Source organism: Elephas maximus, chromosome 1 (assembly GCF_024166365.1).
Source record: "Elephas maximus indicus isolate mEleMax1 chromosome 1, mEleMax1 primary haplotype, whole genome shotgun sequence".
In the NCBI taxonomy this organism is placed as follows: Eukaryota; Metazoa; Chordata; class Mammalia; order Proboscidea; family Elephantidae; genus Elephas; species Elephas maximus.
This window is the reverse complement of record NC_064819.1, coordinates 164,317,064-164,334,085: the sequence shown is the minus strand read 5'-3', so window position 1 is coordinate 164,334,085 and position 17,022 is coordinate 164,317,064. Positions and strand designations below refer to the sequence as shown.

At 36.1% G+C, this 17,022-nt stretch overlaps 1 protein-coding gene across 5 annotated transcripts in view; it reads left to right on the top strand.

Annotated features, from left to right (window-relative positions):
- The window catches only part of USP45 (ubiquitin specific peptidase 45), a 76,254-nt gene that overhangs the window by 27,991 nt on the left and 31,241 nt on the right, over positions 1–17,022 (top strand). For 4 of the 5 annotated variants that reach the window (XM_049897912.1, XM_049897906.1, XM_049897932.1 and 1 more), the window contains exons 6-9: positions 6,121–6,263; positions 7,276–7,371; positions 9,081–9,211; positions 15,134–15,221. In XM_049897912.1, coding sequence (XP_049753869.1) covers positions 6,121–6,263; positions 7,276–7,371; positions 9,081–9,211; positions 15,134–15,221 — 458 coding nt within the window. Of the gene's footprint in view, positions 1–6,120; positions 6,264–7,275; positions 7,372–9,080; positions 9,212–14,687; positions 15,222–17,022 lie in introns of those variants that run through there. The other variant, XM_049897922.1, reaches the window with a different exon arrangement.

Below are 17,022 nucleotides of genomic sequence, written 5' to 3'. Positions count from 1 at the left end.
GGTAGTACATATTAGCAATTCAGAAAATGCAATTAGAGATAAGAAATAAACTTGAGAAAACAATATAGAGGAAATGAATAAAGAAAAATAGAGGATATATAGGGGAATATACAGGAAATGAATAAAGAAAAATTATGACAGCAAATAGACAGTGGACATAAAGGTTTGATTTTGGCACAAGTAATAATTTCGGTGAGCCCTGGTAGCAAGTGGTTAAGCACTTGGCTGCTAATCGAAAGGTCAACAGCTCGAACCCACCAGCGGCTCTGCGGGAGAACAGATCTGGCGTTCTGCCCCTGTAAAAGTTACAGCCTAGGAAACCCTACGGGGCAGTTTTATTCTGTCCTATAGTGTTGCTCTGAGTCAGAATCGGCTTGATGGCACGCAACGACAATAACTGAGAGCTGTTTAGCAAGTACTGTGCCAGGTACCTTACAGATATTACCTTATTTAATCCTTATGAGAACTTTTTGTGATAGACATCATTCTTGAATGAGCCCGGTAGTGACAGTTATTTGAAGTGACAATTACTTGCAATTCTAGAACAAGATTGCCCAAATTTGAAATCTGGTTCTGTTTCTTTCTCATGGCAAATTATATAATCTTGCTGTGCTTGCCACTTTTCCTCATGTAGTAGTTCCTAAATTATCTGGAACATTTGAGCTTGGGAAAATTATTACTTTTTTTAATCCTTTCTAACTCACCTACTTACATGATTCTGTGTTAAGGAAATAAACCTATTTAATGAGTACAGTGGGCCAAGAATGAAGTAAGGACTGCAGCTGATGGACCTCCTATTCTCTATACCTGGCTTCAAGTTCACATGTTCCTCTGGGATTTTTAAAATTTTTATTGTGCTTTAAGTGAAAGTTTACAAATCAAGTTAGTCTCTCATATAAAAATTTATATACACCTGGCTGCTCTCCCCCTAATAAGACAGCACACTCCTCTCCACTCTCTCCTTCCGTGTCCATTCAGCTAGCTTCTGTCTCCCTCTGCCTTCTCATCTCCCCTCCAGATAGGAGCTGCCCACGTAGTCTCATGTATCTACTTGATTCCAGAATCTCACTCCTTATCAGTATCATTTTCTATCCCATAGTCCAGTCCAATCCCTGTTTGAAGAGTTGGCTCTGGGAATGGTTCCTGTCTTGGGCTAACAAAAGGTCTGGGGACCATGACCTCTGGGATCCTTCTAGTCTCAATAGGACCATTAAGTCTGGTCTTTTTATGAGAATTTGATGTCCGCTTACCACTGCTCTCCTGCTCCTTCAGGGGTTCTCTGTTGTGTTCCCTGTCAGGGTAGTCATCGGTTGTAGCCAGGCACCATCTAGTTCTTCTGGTCTCAGGCTGATGTAGTCTCTGATTTATGTGGCCCTTTCTATCTCTTGGGCTCATAATTACCTTGTGTCTTTGGTGTTTTTCATTCTCCTTTGTTCCAGGTGGGTTGAGACGAATTGATGCATCTTAGATGGCCACTTACTAGCGTTTCAGACCCAAGACACTGCTCTCCAAAGGGGGATGCAGAATGTTTTCTTAATAGATTTTATTATGCCAGTTGACCTAGATGTCCCCTGAAACTGTGATCCCCAAATCCCTGCCCCTGCTATGCTGGACTTCGAAGCGTTCGGTTTGTTCAGGAAACTTCTTTGCTTTTGGTTTAGTCCAGTTGTGCTGACCTCTCCTGTATTGTGTGTTGTCTTTCCCTACACCTAAACTAGTTCTTGTCTACTGTCTAATTAGTGAATATCCCTCTCCCACCCTCCCTCCCCACTCTCAAAGCCAACAAAGAATATTTTCTTCTCTGTTTAAACTAATTCTTGAGTTCTTATGATAGTGGTCTCATACAATATTTGTCCTTTTGCAGCTGACTAATTTCACTCAGCGTAATGCCTTTCAGATTCCTCCATGTTATGAAATGTTTTGCAGATTTGTCATTGTTCTTTATTGATGCATAATATTCCATTGTGTGAATATACCATAATTTATTTATCCATTCATCTGTTGATGGGCACCTTGGTTGCTTCCATCTTTTTGCTATTGTAAACAGTGCTGCAGTGAACATGGGTGTGCATGTATCTGTTCATGTAACGGCTTATTTGTGTAGGATATATTCCAAGGAGTGGGATTGCTGGATCGTATGGTAGTTCTATTTCTAGCTTTTTAAGGAAGCACCAAATCGATTTCCAAAGTGGTTGTACCATTTTCCATTCCCACCAGCAGTGTATAAGTGTTCCAGTCTCTCCACAACCTCTCCAACATTTATTATTTTGTGTTTTTTGGATTAATGCCAACCTTGTTGGAGTGAGATGGAATCTCATTGTAGTTTTGATTTGCATTTCTCTAATGGCTGATGATCATGAGCATTTCTTCATGTATCTATTAGCTACCTGAATGTCTTCTTTAGTGAAGTGTCTGTTCATATCCTTTGCCCATTTTTTAATTGGGTTGTCTTTTTGTTGTTGAGTTTTTGCCACATCATGTAGATTTTAGAGATCAGACACTGATTGGAAATGTCGTAGCTAAAAACTTTTTCTCAGTCTGTAGGTAATCTTTTTACTCTTTTGGTGAAGTCTTTGGATGAGCATAGGTGTTTGATTTTTATGAGCTCCCAGTTATCTACTTTCTCTTCTGGTGTTTGTGCATTGTTTGTAATGTTTTGTATACTGTTCATGCCATGTATTAGGACTCCTAGTGTTGACCCTATTTTTTCTTCCACGATATTTATCGTTTTTAGATTTTATATTTAGGTCTTTGATCCATTTTGAGTTCGTTTTTGTGCATGCTGTGAGGTATGGGTCTTGTTTCATTTATTTGCAGGTGGGTATCCAGTTATGCCAGGATCATTTGCTAAAGAGACTGTCTTTTTCCCCATTTAACTGACTTTGGGCCTTTGTCAAATATCAGGTGTTCATATGTGGATGGATTTGTCTGGATTGTCAGTTCTGTTCCACTGGTCTATATATCTGTTGTTGTACCAGTACCAGGCTGTTTTGGCTACTGTGGTGGTAGAATAATATTTTAAAATCAGGCCTCCCACTTTGTTCTTCTTTTTCAGTAATGCTTTACTTATCCGGGGCCTCTTTCCCTTCTATGTGAAGTTGGTGATTTGTTTCTCCATCTCATTACAAAATATCATTGAAATTTGGATTGGAATTGCATCGTATCTATAGATTGCTTTTGGTAGACATTTTTACAATGTTGAGTCTTCCTGTCCATGAGCAGGGTATGTTTTTCCACTTATGTAGGTCTCTTTTGGTTTCTTGCAGAGTGTTTTGTTGTTTTCTTTGTATAGGTCTTTTATGTCTCTGGTAAGATTTATTCCTAAGTATTTTATCTTCTTGGGGGCTACTATAAATGGTATTGATTTGGTGATTTCCTGTTTGATGTTGGTGTAGAGGAATCCAACTGGTGTTTGTATGTTTATTTTGTATCCTGATAATCTGCTGAACTCTTCTATTAGTTTCAGTAGTTTTCTTGAGGGTTTTCTGTGTATAATATCATGACATCTGCAACTAGAGATACTTGTACTTCTTCCTTACCAATCTGGTTGGCCTTTATTTATCTAGCCTAATAGCTCTGGCTAGGACCTCCAGCACATTGTTGAGTAAGAGTGGTGATAAAGAGCATCCTTGTCTGGTTCCCAGTCTCAGGGGGACTGCTTTCAGACTCTGTCCATTTAGGATGGTGCTGGCTCTTGGCTTTGTATAAATGCCCTTTATTATGTTAAGAAATTTTCCTTTTATTCCTATTTTGCTGAAGAGTTTTTATCATGAATGGGTATTGAACTTTGTCAAATGCCTTTTTGCATCAATTGTTAATATCATGTGATTCTTTTGTTTTATATGGATTACATTAATTGTTTTTCTAATGTTGAACCATCTCTGCATAAATACCTGGTGTGAATCCCACTTGGTTATGGTGAATTATTTTTTTGATATGTTGTTGAATTCTCTTCGCTAGAATTTTGCTGAAGATTTTTGCATCCAAGTTCATGGCGGATATAAGTCTGTAATTTTTTTTTGTGGTGTCTTTACCTGGCTTTGGTATCAGGGATATGCTGGCTTCATAGAATGAGTTGGGCATATTCCATCCTTCTCTATGCTCTGAAATACCTTTAGTAGTAGTGGTGTTAATTCTTCTCTGAAAATTTGGTAGAACTCTCCAGTGAAGCCGTCTGGGCCAGGGCTTGGCTTTTTTTTGGGGGGATTTTTTAATTACCTTTTCAATCTCTTCTTTTGTTATGGGTTTATTTAGTTCTACCTCTGTTTGTGTTAGTTTAGGGTAGGTAGTGTGTTTCTAGAAATTCATCCATTTCTTCTAGGTTTTCAAATTTGTTAGAGTATAATTTTTTGTAGTAGTCTGATATGATTCTTTTAATTTCAGTTGGATCTGTTGTGATATCGCCCATCTCATTTCTTATTCAGGTTATTTGTTTCCTCTCCTGTTTTTCTTTTGTCGATTTGGCCAATGGTTTATTAGTTTTGTTAATTTTTTTCAAAGAACCAGCTTTTATTCTTGTTAACTCTTTCAATTGTTTTTCTATTCTCTATTTCATTTAATTCTGCTCCAGTTTTTATTATTTGCTTTCTTCTGATGCGTGGTTTTTTTTTTTTTTTTTTTTTTTATTATTGTTGTTGTCACTCTCTTTCTATTCATTCAAGTTGTAGGGATAATTCTTTGATTTTGGGCCCTCTTTGGGATATTTTTGCGGTAAATGAGTGTTAATAACCCCACTTGATTGATTGTGGAGCCCTAAATTTTGATGCATTTGCTTTGGCAAAAGTCACAGATGCCCAGTCAAGCTTCATTTGAACTAACAGGATGTGAATGACATCAGTACGCCCCTGCCTGAGTCTAAAGCTTCTCCTTATGGTGTTTGCTCTCTGCTCCTGTCCCTGAAGACAGGACCTTCTCCACCCTGGTTCATCTTCTCTAATGTTATTGTACAAAAGAGGGGGGATATTAAATTTATTTCATCTTAAGAATTCAGAAATCTAGAGGGCTAAAGTTCTGTTAAACTTGTTTAATCTTGCAGTTTCAGTTTTATATTGAATTTTTATTGTGTGTATTTTTCCTAAAATCCCACCCCTGTGGAAGTGCATTACCTGTTCTCCATGAACCTAATTGGAGAGATGAGATAGCCAAACATTTAAAAGTTAATTAGCAAGGCAAGGCACTATGTATTAATAATTGTATTCAGCAGTGATATCTCTTTACCAGCTGCAGCTTGATTCTGACTTATGGCTACCCTGTATGTGTCAGAGTAAAACTGCTGCATAGGGTTTTCAGTGGCTGATTTTTCAGAAGTAGATCCACCAGGCCTTTCTTCCAAGGTGCCTCTGAGTGGGCTCAAATCTCCAGCCTTTCAACTAGCAGCTGAGCATGTTAACCATTTGCACCACACACGGACTTCTCGTATCTCTTTAATCTCCTGTAATCTAGAATAGTTCCTCATCTTTTCTTCGTCTTTCATGCTGTTGACATTTTTAAAGAACACAGGTAAGTTATAGAATATCCTTCAATTTGAGTTTCTCTCTGTTCCTCATTTATTTATTACAATTTAGATTCATTCTCATTTTGTTCAGTGAATGATTATCTATTATTGTCCATATTTATTTCGATGGCCAAACTCCCAGATTGGGACAGTGGGAGTCTGTGCAAGATGGCTCCTGTGTATTTTGACCTACTCCTACACTTTTTTGAGCACTTCCTTATTCTCTGGCATAACAAAAATGTTACGATTCATTTTGTATTTTCACTGCCCCAGACTTCGGATCAGTCTTTTCTTCAAGGGGTCTTCATCCTTTTTAATGGAGAATAGTGCTTAGAAGCTAAGACCTGGGTCTTTTCTACTTGTTTTGTCTTTATTCTTTTATAATTTTTAAATTCATCTGGAATTTATTTTGTAATATGGTGTGAGGTAGAGATTGGTATATTAAAATGAATTAAAATTAATTAGCAATAAGATATAAAACCAAAAACACTTATGTTTGTATTCTTGTCCTTCAGGAACATTGATTAAGGGGGAAAGTCTTTTTTAATTTAAAAGGATATATTTAAATTATGTCAAATGTTTTATATTTAATTTTATATCTCAGCTATGTTTTCTCTAACTTACAGGTACTTCTTCTAGAAGCATAAAACTTTGTGAAGAAAAATGTGAAACAGGTGAAATAATTCAGGGAGGAGAAGACAGCAGAGTAACATCTGTGAAAGGAATTACTAATTTAGGAAATACTTGCTTTTTTAATGCAGTCATGCAGGTAAGAGTCACAGAAAGCTTTGTATAATTTAGAAGGTTATTTTGATTACTTTATAGTTTATTCAGTATTTGGTAGCTCTGAGTCCTAAGCAGAGGGCACTAAATTATCAATGAAAATGAATTTTGATAAAACGTGTCTCAGTACGTAGAAGCATTCACTTTCCAGAATTTCATGTACTATTTGTTTATACTGGTCATAATGTCATTATCCAGTTATTAAATTCTTACTGAGCTTGCACTGTGTCTAATATGTTACTATAAACATAGTAGGAATTTGGTGATTTTTTTAATACAGTAATTTTTTAGTACTTTTCTTTCTTAGGGGAATGAATGCTGCCTCCTCTTTCTCTCATGATAGTGTCAGTTCAGCTTTGCTTTCATAGAGTCCTCCTGGTTCATCAGGAGCTACCTTTAGAGTTTAGCTTTCGGAGTTTATAAGAATCATATGTGGAACTTAAAAAACAAACAGCAATAAAGATACCTGCTTTTCATGTCAAAAGGATGAGGTTCAGAAAGTCTGGTGTCAGACCTTTTGGTTTTTATTTTGGTTTTGTCAGCAACCATAGATGAGATGATTTTAATGTAAAATTTTGGCTGAGAACCACCTGTTTAGACTGAAAGATTTAACATCTTCAGGAGGACTGCACCATTTTTGTCTTCCATTTGTATGTTCATTGACACACCTGTAGACTGTCAAATGAATGCTATGTTCCTCTCTTTGTTTTCTTTTTCATTTGTTTTAGGCTATCTTTAGCCATCATCTACACATGCATCCATCTTCTTTTCCCACAGTGCTTCTTAAAGGTCTTCTCTGTGTTTTTGTCATGATTTTATCAGTAATACAGTGGCATTTACTACATGTAAAGTGCATTTAATTAAAATTTTTTAGTTTTTTGAAATAGACAGTTTTGCTCTGCTAAATGAAATTTGAAACTTTGATTTTTATTTTATTCCATAAAATTAAAGGTATGGTATAAACTGAATCAGAAGACTTTACTTTTGTTTTCTTTTAGAACTTGGCACAGACTTACATTCTTACTGATCTGATGAATGAGATCAAAGAAAATGGTACAAAATTAAAAATCTTTCCTTCTTCGGACTCTCAGCTGGTGAGTAAGAAGTATAACTATGTAGACAGTTGCTCTTTCCAGATAAACCACTGATGTTCCTGAAATCTAGGCTTCCTATTTCTCAGAACCAGCAACTGGTATGGTAGTTAGAGGATTAAAAAGAAATAATAATAAAAAAATAAAATTCAAAAGCATTTGTGAAAAGAAATAATCAGTTTTAAAACTTCTAAAAACATAGCTTTAAGATATGTTATAGTTGAAAGATAGCATGGATCAAACAATACAGAAATATTGAGGTAAACAAACATACTAGAAAAAACAAATGAGATTTGACTTTTGTTGAGCAAAAATATCTACAACCCCTGTTTTGTAGTTTCTGTTGACATTTGCTTAAATATAACATTTTTGTCCCTTAAAGGTAGATTTAATTTTAATAGTTAGCATCTAAAGGTTTTTCGGAGCCTAGTTTGATGATGGGTTTTAAGCTAGTGAGGAAGAAAAAATGAAAAAAAAAAAAAAGAGTAGCCCCTGACATTCAGAAGCTGGCCTGGCACTCACAGGTAGGCCATGTTATTGTATTAGACGTAAACAGTCTCCCAGAACACTAGCCTCATTCCGGGTTACTCAGAGACTATGATAAAATGAGACAAGGCTACATCATAATTTTGTCTAAACACAGACAAAAAAGTGGTGACTCTACCACCCACAAAATCCCATACACCCTTCTCTCTGCCAAAATAAGTTACTGCTACTTCTTTTTTTAAATTGTGGTATGTGTGTGTAGGGGGGGTGGTGTGTGTGTATGTGCATATGTCTACATATAACAAAACATTTTCCATTTCAACCTTTTTTACATGTACAATTCAGTGAGATTAATTACATTCATCATGTTGTGCAGCTATCACCACTATCCATTTCCAAATATTGTTATCAGACCAATTTACTTCTTTACCACTTATAGCTTTAACCTCATTCCAGTTTTCCCTCACAGAGATCAGATTTATTGAGACGCGCAATCATAGAATTACCTCCACTTTCTGACAGCATCCAATCTAGAGAGAACCCCTGCTTCCTTAGACCCTCTTAGAAATCACCCAATCAAACCCCAAATCCTATAAGAGGTTCTTTTTAAAACTAAGACACCCCATGATTGCTCCTGGTGTGTGTTCTCCCTCCTTGCAATGAGTAATAGACCCAACTTTTTCAACTATAAATGTATTCTTTGAATGGAAGGCATTGAGACACTAGTAATGTGATTTTAGTTAGAAATTGAGCTGTGTGTGTGTACATATGTATACATTAGAGCGAAACAGTTTGTGTATAGCTTTGAAAACAGAGTTCTAAAATGCTTATCACAACATAATAATTTCTAATTCCTCAGTAAAATATTTGGAGAAGAGAAAGTTTGGGAGTTTTCCAACTAAGCATAACTTACGTTTAATGTTGATTTATGAAGATCTACAAATATAAGTAGATGAGTCATTTTACTTGTGAGAGAGTACATTAAGGGACAGTTAAAAACAATTAAAAATTTATGATTTCACTCTTAAGCTAATAGTTTTATAAGTAAAGGATAAGGATATGAAAATGTGTTTTTTTCAAGGCAAGACTTTTAATATTTCCTATATTTACAATATATTAGGAAATAAAGGTTCTTAATATACTTGAGGCAATTTAGTTGCTTACATTTAAACAAAGTATAATTCTTAGAGTATATTTGTAACTTAGAATTGATCCTGTTTTTAAAGGCTCCATTAATGGTGGAACTTTCAAGCCCTGGACCACTGACCTCAGCCTTGTTCCTGTTTCTTCACAGCATGAAGGAGACTGAAAGAGGACCACTTTCTCCTAAAGTTCTTTTTAATCAGCTTTGTCATAAGTGGGTGCATTTACTTTTTTAATGTAAATAATCATTAGTTACGTAATACTAATGTAATTTTTACTCATCACTGTTCTGTAGTTTTCAGCATACAAACCCTGCACCTATTTTTTTAGATTTTTTCCTAAGAATTTCATGATTTTTTTATTCTATTTATTGTAAATGGCACATTTAAAAAAATTTCAATTTCTAATTGTTTGTTGTTGGTATGTAGAAATACAATTGATTTTCGTGTATTGATCTTGTTTCTTGCTACCTTGTTTAACCTACTTGCTAGTTCTAGTAGATTTTTGAGGATTTCATATGTAAATAATAATGTCATTGATGAATAAAGACCCTTTTGTTATTTCTTCCTTTCCAATCTGTATCCTTTTATATTTTTCTTACCTTATATCACTGGTGAGGACTTCCAGTACAGTGTTGGAGTGGTGAAGTAGGCATCCTTGCCTTGTTCCTGATATTAGGGAGAGAGCATTCAGTCCTTCACCCTTAAGTATGATGATAGCTGTAGACCTTTTTAATAGATTCCTTCCTATCAGACTGAGGAAATTATCATTTATTACTAGTGTTCTGAAAGCTCAAATGCTTTTCTGCATCTGTTGAAAGAATTGTATGGTATTTCTTTTTTGGCCTGTTGATTCAGTGAATTGTGTTGATGGATATTGTTTATAGCTTTATTGAGGTATATTTCATATACAGTAAGTTATACATATTTAAAGTGTACAATCGGATAGGTTTCGATATATGTTTATATTCATGACACCGTGCCACATTCATTATATATTCTTCACCCTCAGGTTTCCTCTGGCCCTGTTGTACTCCATCCCCCTGGTCACCCTCCCCCTGGTTACCAGTTTCCTATTTTTCTGTCAGTTTATAGATTAGTTTTCATTTTCTAGAATTCTGTGTAAATGAAATCATACCATGTGTACTTTTTTTTTGTCTGACTTCTTTCACTTGGCATAATTACTCTGAAATTCATCTTTGTTGATTGACTTTTGAAGTTGAACCAGTCTCTTGAAGTTTCTATTATAATGGTAATTATCAGACCACCTGTGATGAGTGGTGTTTGGGAACAAATGCTTCAACTTTCTTCTGGCCTTTTTTAAAAAATAGCTTTGTAATTTTGAAATACTTTTAAGACTCACAAGAAGTTGCAAAAATAGTACAAAGAATTCCCATGTACCCTTTACTTAGCTTCTCCTGATGATAATATCTTACATAACCATTATATGCTGTCAAAACTATGAAATTGACATTAATACAATACCATCAATTTTGGTAGAGATAATATTCAGATTTCACCAGTTATTATCTGCAGTTTTTTAAAAAAGGTTCAGAGATGCTATAGGGTGACTGTTTTTTTCCCTTCCCATTCATACCTGTCTTCCTTCCTTTACTCCATCATGTTGCTAACTAGTATTGATGTGCTGAGTTGTCTTTGGATTTTGTCCACGAGGAAAGGTAATCAACTCAACAAAATGTATGCTGAACAGTGTTACTCAAAGACATTTAATCCTAATTTTATGATGTTCTGTGGTGTGTTGTTAGTACCTTAGAGCGTACTACCAAATTCTCAAAATAGAATGAAAGTATGGTATACTGTAAACCAAAAAAAACCCTATTTTCTCTCAAGAGGATTCTGACTATGGTGACCCCATGTGTGTCAGAGTTGAACTGTGCTCTGTAGTTCAATGACTAATTTTTTGGAAGTAGAGCGCTAGGCCTTACTTCCAAGGTACCTCTGGGTGAACTTGAACCTCCAGCCTTTCAGTTAGCAGCTGAGCACATTTACCATTTGTTCTACCCAGAGACTCCACAGTATATAATAATGCTTCATAACTTTTTTTTTTTGAGCAAATTTGTAGAAAGGAAAAGGAGCTGTATTGAAACTGAAGAATTAGTATAATGAAATGATTTTTGGGACATTAATATAAAAATATTAAAAATTATACACTGGCCTTTTCAGTAACAGTTAAGCAGAAACAAGCCAATTTGAACCATATGCTACATAGAGATACTATTACTTTCAAGCAAACTAAAGTTAAGAGCTTTTTGTTTTAGTTTTTTTTTTTTAGGAAATCCAAATTGGTTTTCGACAATTATTTGCGGTTAACTTTTAAAGGAAATTGAGCATCTTCCTTCTCTTTTGAAATTTAATCTTTAAGTTCCCCGAAACCAAAACTCAACCCCTTGCCGTTGAGTCAGTTCCGACTCGTAACGACCCTATAGGTTATAGTAGAACTGCCCCATAGAGTTTCCAAGGATTTAAACTGCAGGCCTTTTGGTCTGCAATCGTAGGTCACCATAGCTTTTGACTACTATGCCACCAGGCTCCAAACACTAAGGTCCCACCAAGATGACATAATTTTTGCTGTCTGTCCTCCTATGTATTAATTATCTATTCCTGCATCGTATGTTATCCCAAGTCTTAGTGGCTTAAAACAGCAATATATCTCACAGTTTTTGTGAGTCAGTAATTTGGGAACAGCTTTTCTGGGTAGTTCTGGCATAGAGTCTCTTATGAGGTGCAATCAAATGTTGGCCAGGGTTACAGTCATCTGAAGGCTTGATTGGAGTTGGAGGATCTGCTCCCAGAGTGAGTAGCTTATACAGCTTTTGGTTCTTCTCCCTCTGGGCCTCTCCAGAGCTGCTTGAGTGTCCTCATGACCTTGCAGCTGACCTTCCTAGGATGAGCCATTTAAGCACAAAAGAGCCAGGTAGCAGTGTATCCTTTTTGTGATCTAGTCTCGGAAGGCACATAGCCTTAACCAAAACCAAACCTATTGCTGTTGAGTTGTACAGTTTATGGTGACTGCATATGTGTCAGAGTAGAACTGTGCTCCATAGGCTGATTTTTCAGAAGTAGACTGCCAGACTTTCCTTCCAAAGTACTTCTGAGTGTACTTGAATCGTCAACCTTTTGGTTAGCCACCAAGCACATTGACTGTTTACGCTACCCAGGAATTCTTTCCATATTTTATTTGTAAAAACCTATTCGCTAAGTCTAGTCCATATTCAGGGGGAGAAGAATAAGGAATGTTGAAGAAATTGTGTACGTATTTGAAAGCCATTGCATTCTACCACCCAGAACTGTTAACATGTTGCTGTGTATCCCTTCACATTTTTTATCCTTACACTGTATATAGAACTATTTTATTACCTGTGTTTCCACTTTACAATATGATGAGGGTTTCCTTCTCTGTCAAAAAATATAGAATTACTTATTTTTAAAGACTAGCATAGTATTTAATTTTATGAATATACAGTGATTTTAATTACTGCATTGACTGTTGATCTCAGGATTGGAATTTTTAAGATAAACCATACAAAGCATACAAAGAACAGATTGAAAATTCTGGCAACAGCATCTCAGTAGGCAGTTCACAAGAGAGGAAACCTGAATGGCCAAACCAAACATGAAAAGAAGGAAATAACAATTTAGAAAAATGAGATAACAAGGCATTCCATCAGTAAAAAATAAGTGCTAGTAAGGACAAAGAGAAGTGAGAATGTAGCTCTGTCGTCTTGGATAAGTTACCTAACTTTCTGAGCCTTGCTTTTCCTCATTTTTAAAATAAGACTAATTAATAATAGAACTTCACAGGTTCTTCTGAAGATTAAGTGAAATATATATGATGAACACTTAGCACATTACTTGATGCATAGTAAGCAGTTGATAAATATAAGCTATAATTAAAATTATTGTTTAATTTTCAAAATTAATGATAAATAATGGGATATCTACTTTACAGACTTGCCTGATTATTTCCCTTAGGATTAAGTCTGCCGTATTTAATGCAAATACCACACACCTTCTACGTTTGTATGCCAGCTGTGCCCTCCCTCTGCAAGGTATTGTCATAAGTGTACTATGCTAATTTTTTTATAGCAACATGTAAAGTGGTGTAAATGTAAGCAACATTTATAGCGGTGCTTATAAAAATATTTTGGGGGATTTTATGGATTGAATTGTGTCCCCCAAAAATGTGTGTCAACGTGGTGAGGCCATGATTCCCAGTATTGTGTGGTTGTCTACTATTCTGTCATCTGATGTGATTTTCCTGTGTGCTATAAATCCTACCTCTATGATGTTAATTAGACAGGATTAGAGGCAGTTATGTTAATGAGGCAGGAGTTAATCTACAAGATTAGGTTGTATCTTCAGTCAGTCTCTTTTGAGATGTAAAAGAGAGAAGCAAGCAGAGAGACAGGAGGACCTCATTACTACCAAGCAAGAAAAGCCAGGAGTGGCATGTGTCTTTGGACCTGGGGTCCCTGTGTGGAGAAGCTCCTAGGCCAGGGGAAGATTGCTTACAAGGATCTTCCCCCAGAGCTGACAGAGAAAGCCTTCCCCTGGAGCTGGCACCCTGAATGGAGACTTCTAGCCTCCTAAACTGTGAGAGAATAAACTTTTTGTTAAAGCCATCCTCTTGTGGTATTTCTGTTATAGCAGTCCTAGATAACTAAGATGGGGGTAGGGGTGGGGCGCAGTTGGCACACAAACGTAGAAGGTGCTTGTTATTGGCATAAAAAAAATAGTAGCCTGTTAAGCTACAGTATAATCCATTGTATGAATATATCACCGTTTATCCATTGTTCTGAAAGGAGCCCTGGTGGTGCGAACAGTTAAAGGCTCAGCTACTAACTGAAATGTTTGCAGTTCAAACTCACCTAGTGGCACCACAAGAGAAAGACCTGGTGATCTTCTGTGAAGATTACAGCCAAGAAAATCTTATGGGGCAGTTCTTCACATGGGGTCACTCAAAGTTGAAAACTGCACACAACAGCAACATCCATTGTTCTGTTGATGGACACATTATTGAAGTGTTGCACGAACATACGAGAGTTTAGAAGTAGAATTGCTGGATCATAGGATACGAGCATTTTCAATTCGACTAGAAATTTTAAAGTTTTCCTCCGAAGTGGTTTTACTCATTTATACTCTCTTTGTCCTCACCAGCACTTATTTTTCATCAATAGAATGCCCTGTTATATCATTTTTCAAAATTACATTGCCTTCTTTTCATGGTTTATTTGGCCATTCAGGTTTCCTGTCTTGTGAATCACCTATGGATGTACTGTTGCCAGAATTTTCAGTCTGTTCTTTGTATGGCTTTTATGTTTTGTCTTAAAAATTCCAATCCTGAGATCATAAACACATTCAAGTATATTTTCTTCCAAAAAGCTTTTCAGTTTTGCTTTTCACTTTTAACTCTTTAATCTTTGTAGAATTGATTTTTGTACATGGTGTGAGGTAAGGATTTATTTATTTTGCATTTAAGGTAAAAATGTTCATTACAGCATTGGAATATATTGCAGAAAATACAAGTTTTCAAAGCTATTGAAATCAACTAAATATTTGCTATGTCAGTACCTCCATGAACAGCACTTGATCTTTTTATTAATTAATACACAAGAAATCTAATTGTCAAATTCTTGAAAGAAATACATTCACAGAGATATTATAGTCCTGTGTTTTAACATGATTAATCTCTTGCCTCTGTTTTGGTTATTTAATGTAGGAAGATATAGGTTTAAATACTGTTTGGTTTTTTTTTTTTGCTAGCCTTGAGACCTTACAGTTACTTAAATAATCCCTCCAAGCCCACATGTGTAAGGTAGAGATAATAGTACGTGGTTGCTTGAGGATTATGTGATTTAACATATGTAGAGTTCCTAGTATTATGCTTGGCATGTAGTAGTTGCTTAGTAAACATTAGCCACACTGTTCTCAGTGTATACTTAAGATCTCATCTTATTTGGAATAGTAATCACATTCTGTCTTTCTAAGTGGAAAAAGTTATAAATGGAATTTTTGAATATATGTTGTTTCAGAGTGATTTTAAGTAATAGTAACATGTTGATGTACCATGAAATAATTATTCTTTTTTTCTTCCCCGTTTTGTTTTTAAATCATAGGGCCCCTCGATTTAAAGGTTTCCAACAGCAGGATAGTCAGGAGCTTCTTCATTATCTGCTGGATGCAGTGAGGATAGAAGAAACAAAGGTCAAGTATCTTTATGTTTATGACATGCTTTCTTTAATGAGAGGGTACAGAACTATAGTATTAAATTTCTATTATAACTTTAAAGTATGGTTGAGAAGTAGATTTGATTTTTAAAAACTTCTTTTTTTAATTTTTATTGTGCTTTAAGTGAAAGTTCACAAATCAAGTCAGTCTCTCGTATAAAACCTTATATACACCTTGCTATTTTTTTTTTGTATACTCCTAGCTGCTCTGCCCCTAATGAGACAGCACATTCCTTCTTTCCACCGTGTGTTTCTGTGTCCATTCAGCAAGCTTCTGTCCCCCTTGGCCTTCACATCTCCCCTCCAGACGGGAGCAGCCCATATAGTCTTATGTGTCTGCTTGATCCAAGAAGCCCACTCCTCACCAGCGTCATTTTCTGTCTTGTAGTCCAGTCCAATCTCTGTCTGAAGAGTTGGCCTTGAGAATGGTTCCTGTCTTGGACTAACAGAAGGTCTGGGGACCATGATCTCTGGGGTCCTTCTGGTCTCAGTCAGACCATTAAGTCTGGTCTTTTTACTAGAATTTGGGGCCTGCATCCCATTGCTCTCCTGTTTCTTCAGGGATTCTCTGTCGTGTTTCCTGTCATGGCAGTCATTGGTTGTAGCTGGGCACTATCTAGTTCTTCTGGTCTCAGGCTGATGTAGTCTTTGATTTATGTGGCCCATTTTGACTCTTGGGCTCATACTTATCTTGTGTCTTTGGTGTTCTTCAATTCTCCTTTGTTCCAGGTAGGTTGAGACCAATCATTGCATCTTAGATGGCCGCTTGCTAGCATTTAAGACCCCAGATGCCACTCTCCAAAATGGGATATAGAATGTTTTCTTAATAGTTTTTATTACGCCAATTGCCCTAGATGTCCCCTGAAACCATGGTCTCCAAACCCCACCCCTGCTATGCTGGCCTTCGAAGCGTTTGGTTTGATCAGGAAATTTGTTTGCTTTTGGTTTAGTCCAGTTGTGCTGACCTCTCCTGTATTGTGTGTTGTCCATCCCTTCACCTAAATTAGTTCTTTTCTACTAATTAGTGAATCCTCCTCTCCCTTCCTCTTTCCCTCCCCCTTCTTATAACCATCAAAGAATATTTTCTTCTCTGTAAAAACTCTTATTTATCTTCCTTTCTTTTTCCTTCTCCAGTATAAGATTTTTTTTTTCACCCTTTCATAATTTTATTATCCCTTTATTTATTAGTTAATACCCTTTGGCTGCAAATAACAGAAATCAATTCAAACTGGATTAAGTAAAGAAAAAGGAATCTAAGAATCCAAGTATAGGGGGTATAGGTGAGTCTGAGGAAGGGATAAGAAGGTTGTCAGGAACCCAGAAAGTATTGTCTTTATTTCCCTAGTTTCTCTGGCTCTATAAATTTTATTCATTCATCTCTCTGCAGACTGAGTAGTTTTTTTGCTTCTCTATTTGAATGGTAGCACATGACTACCATTGCTCCTTTGGCTGCAAATAAGAGAAATCAATTCATACTGGCTTAAGTTCGTATGCTGCAGTTACATCTATACAAAAACTAATTTAGCTGTTTGTGAATTCCTATTCTAAATTCCCAGGAGAGAAACTTTATTATCCCATGTTGTATTAGGGTCCACTCAGGGTTCAGGGAACAATTTTCAGGAAGTAAGGAATGACTTGTGGACTGGATAGATTCCCATAACAGTATTTTCTGAAGTCCTATCCCTTAATTACTTGACTGTTGACTTTCATATTAAATTAAATTCAACTTTTTTGGGAACTCGTATGCAAATAGGATAAGATCTTCCAGAGAAAATGTA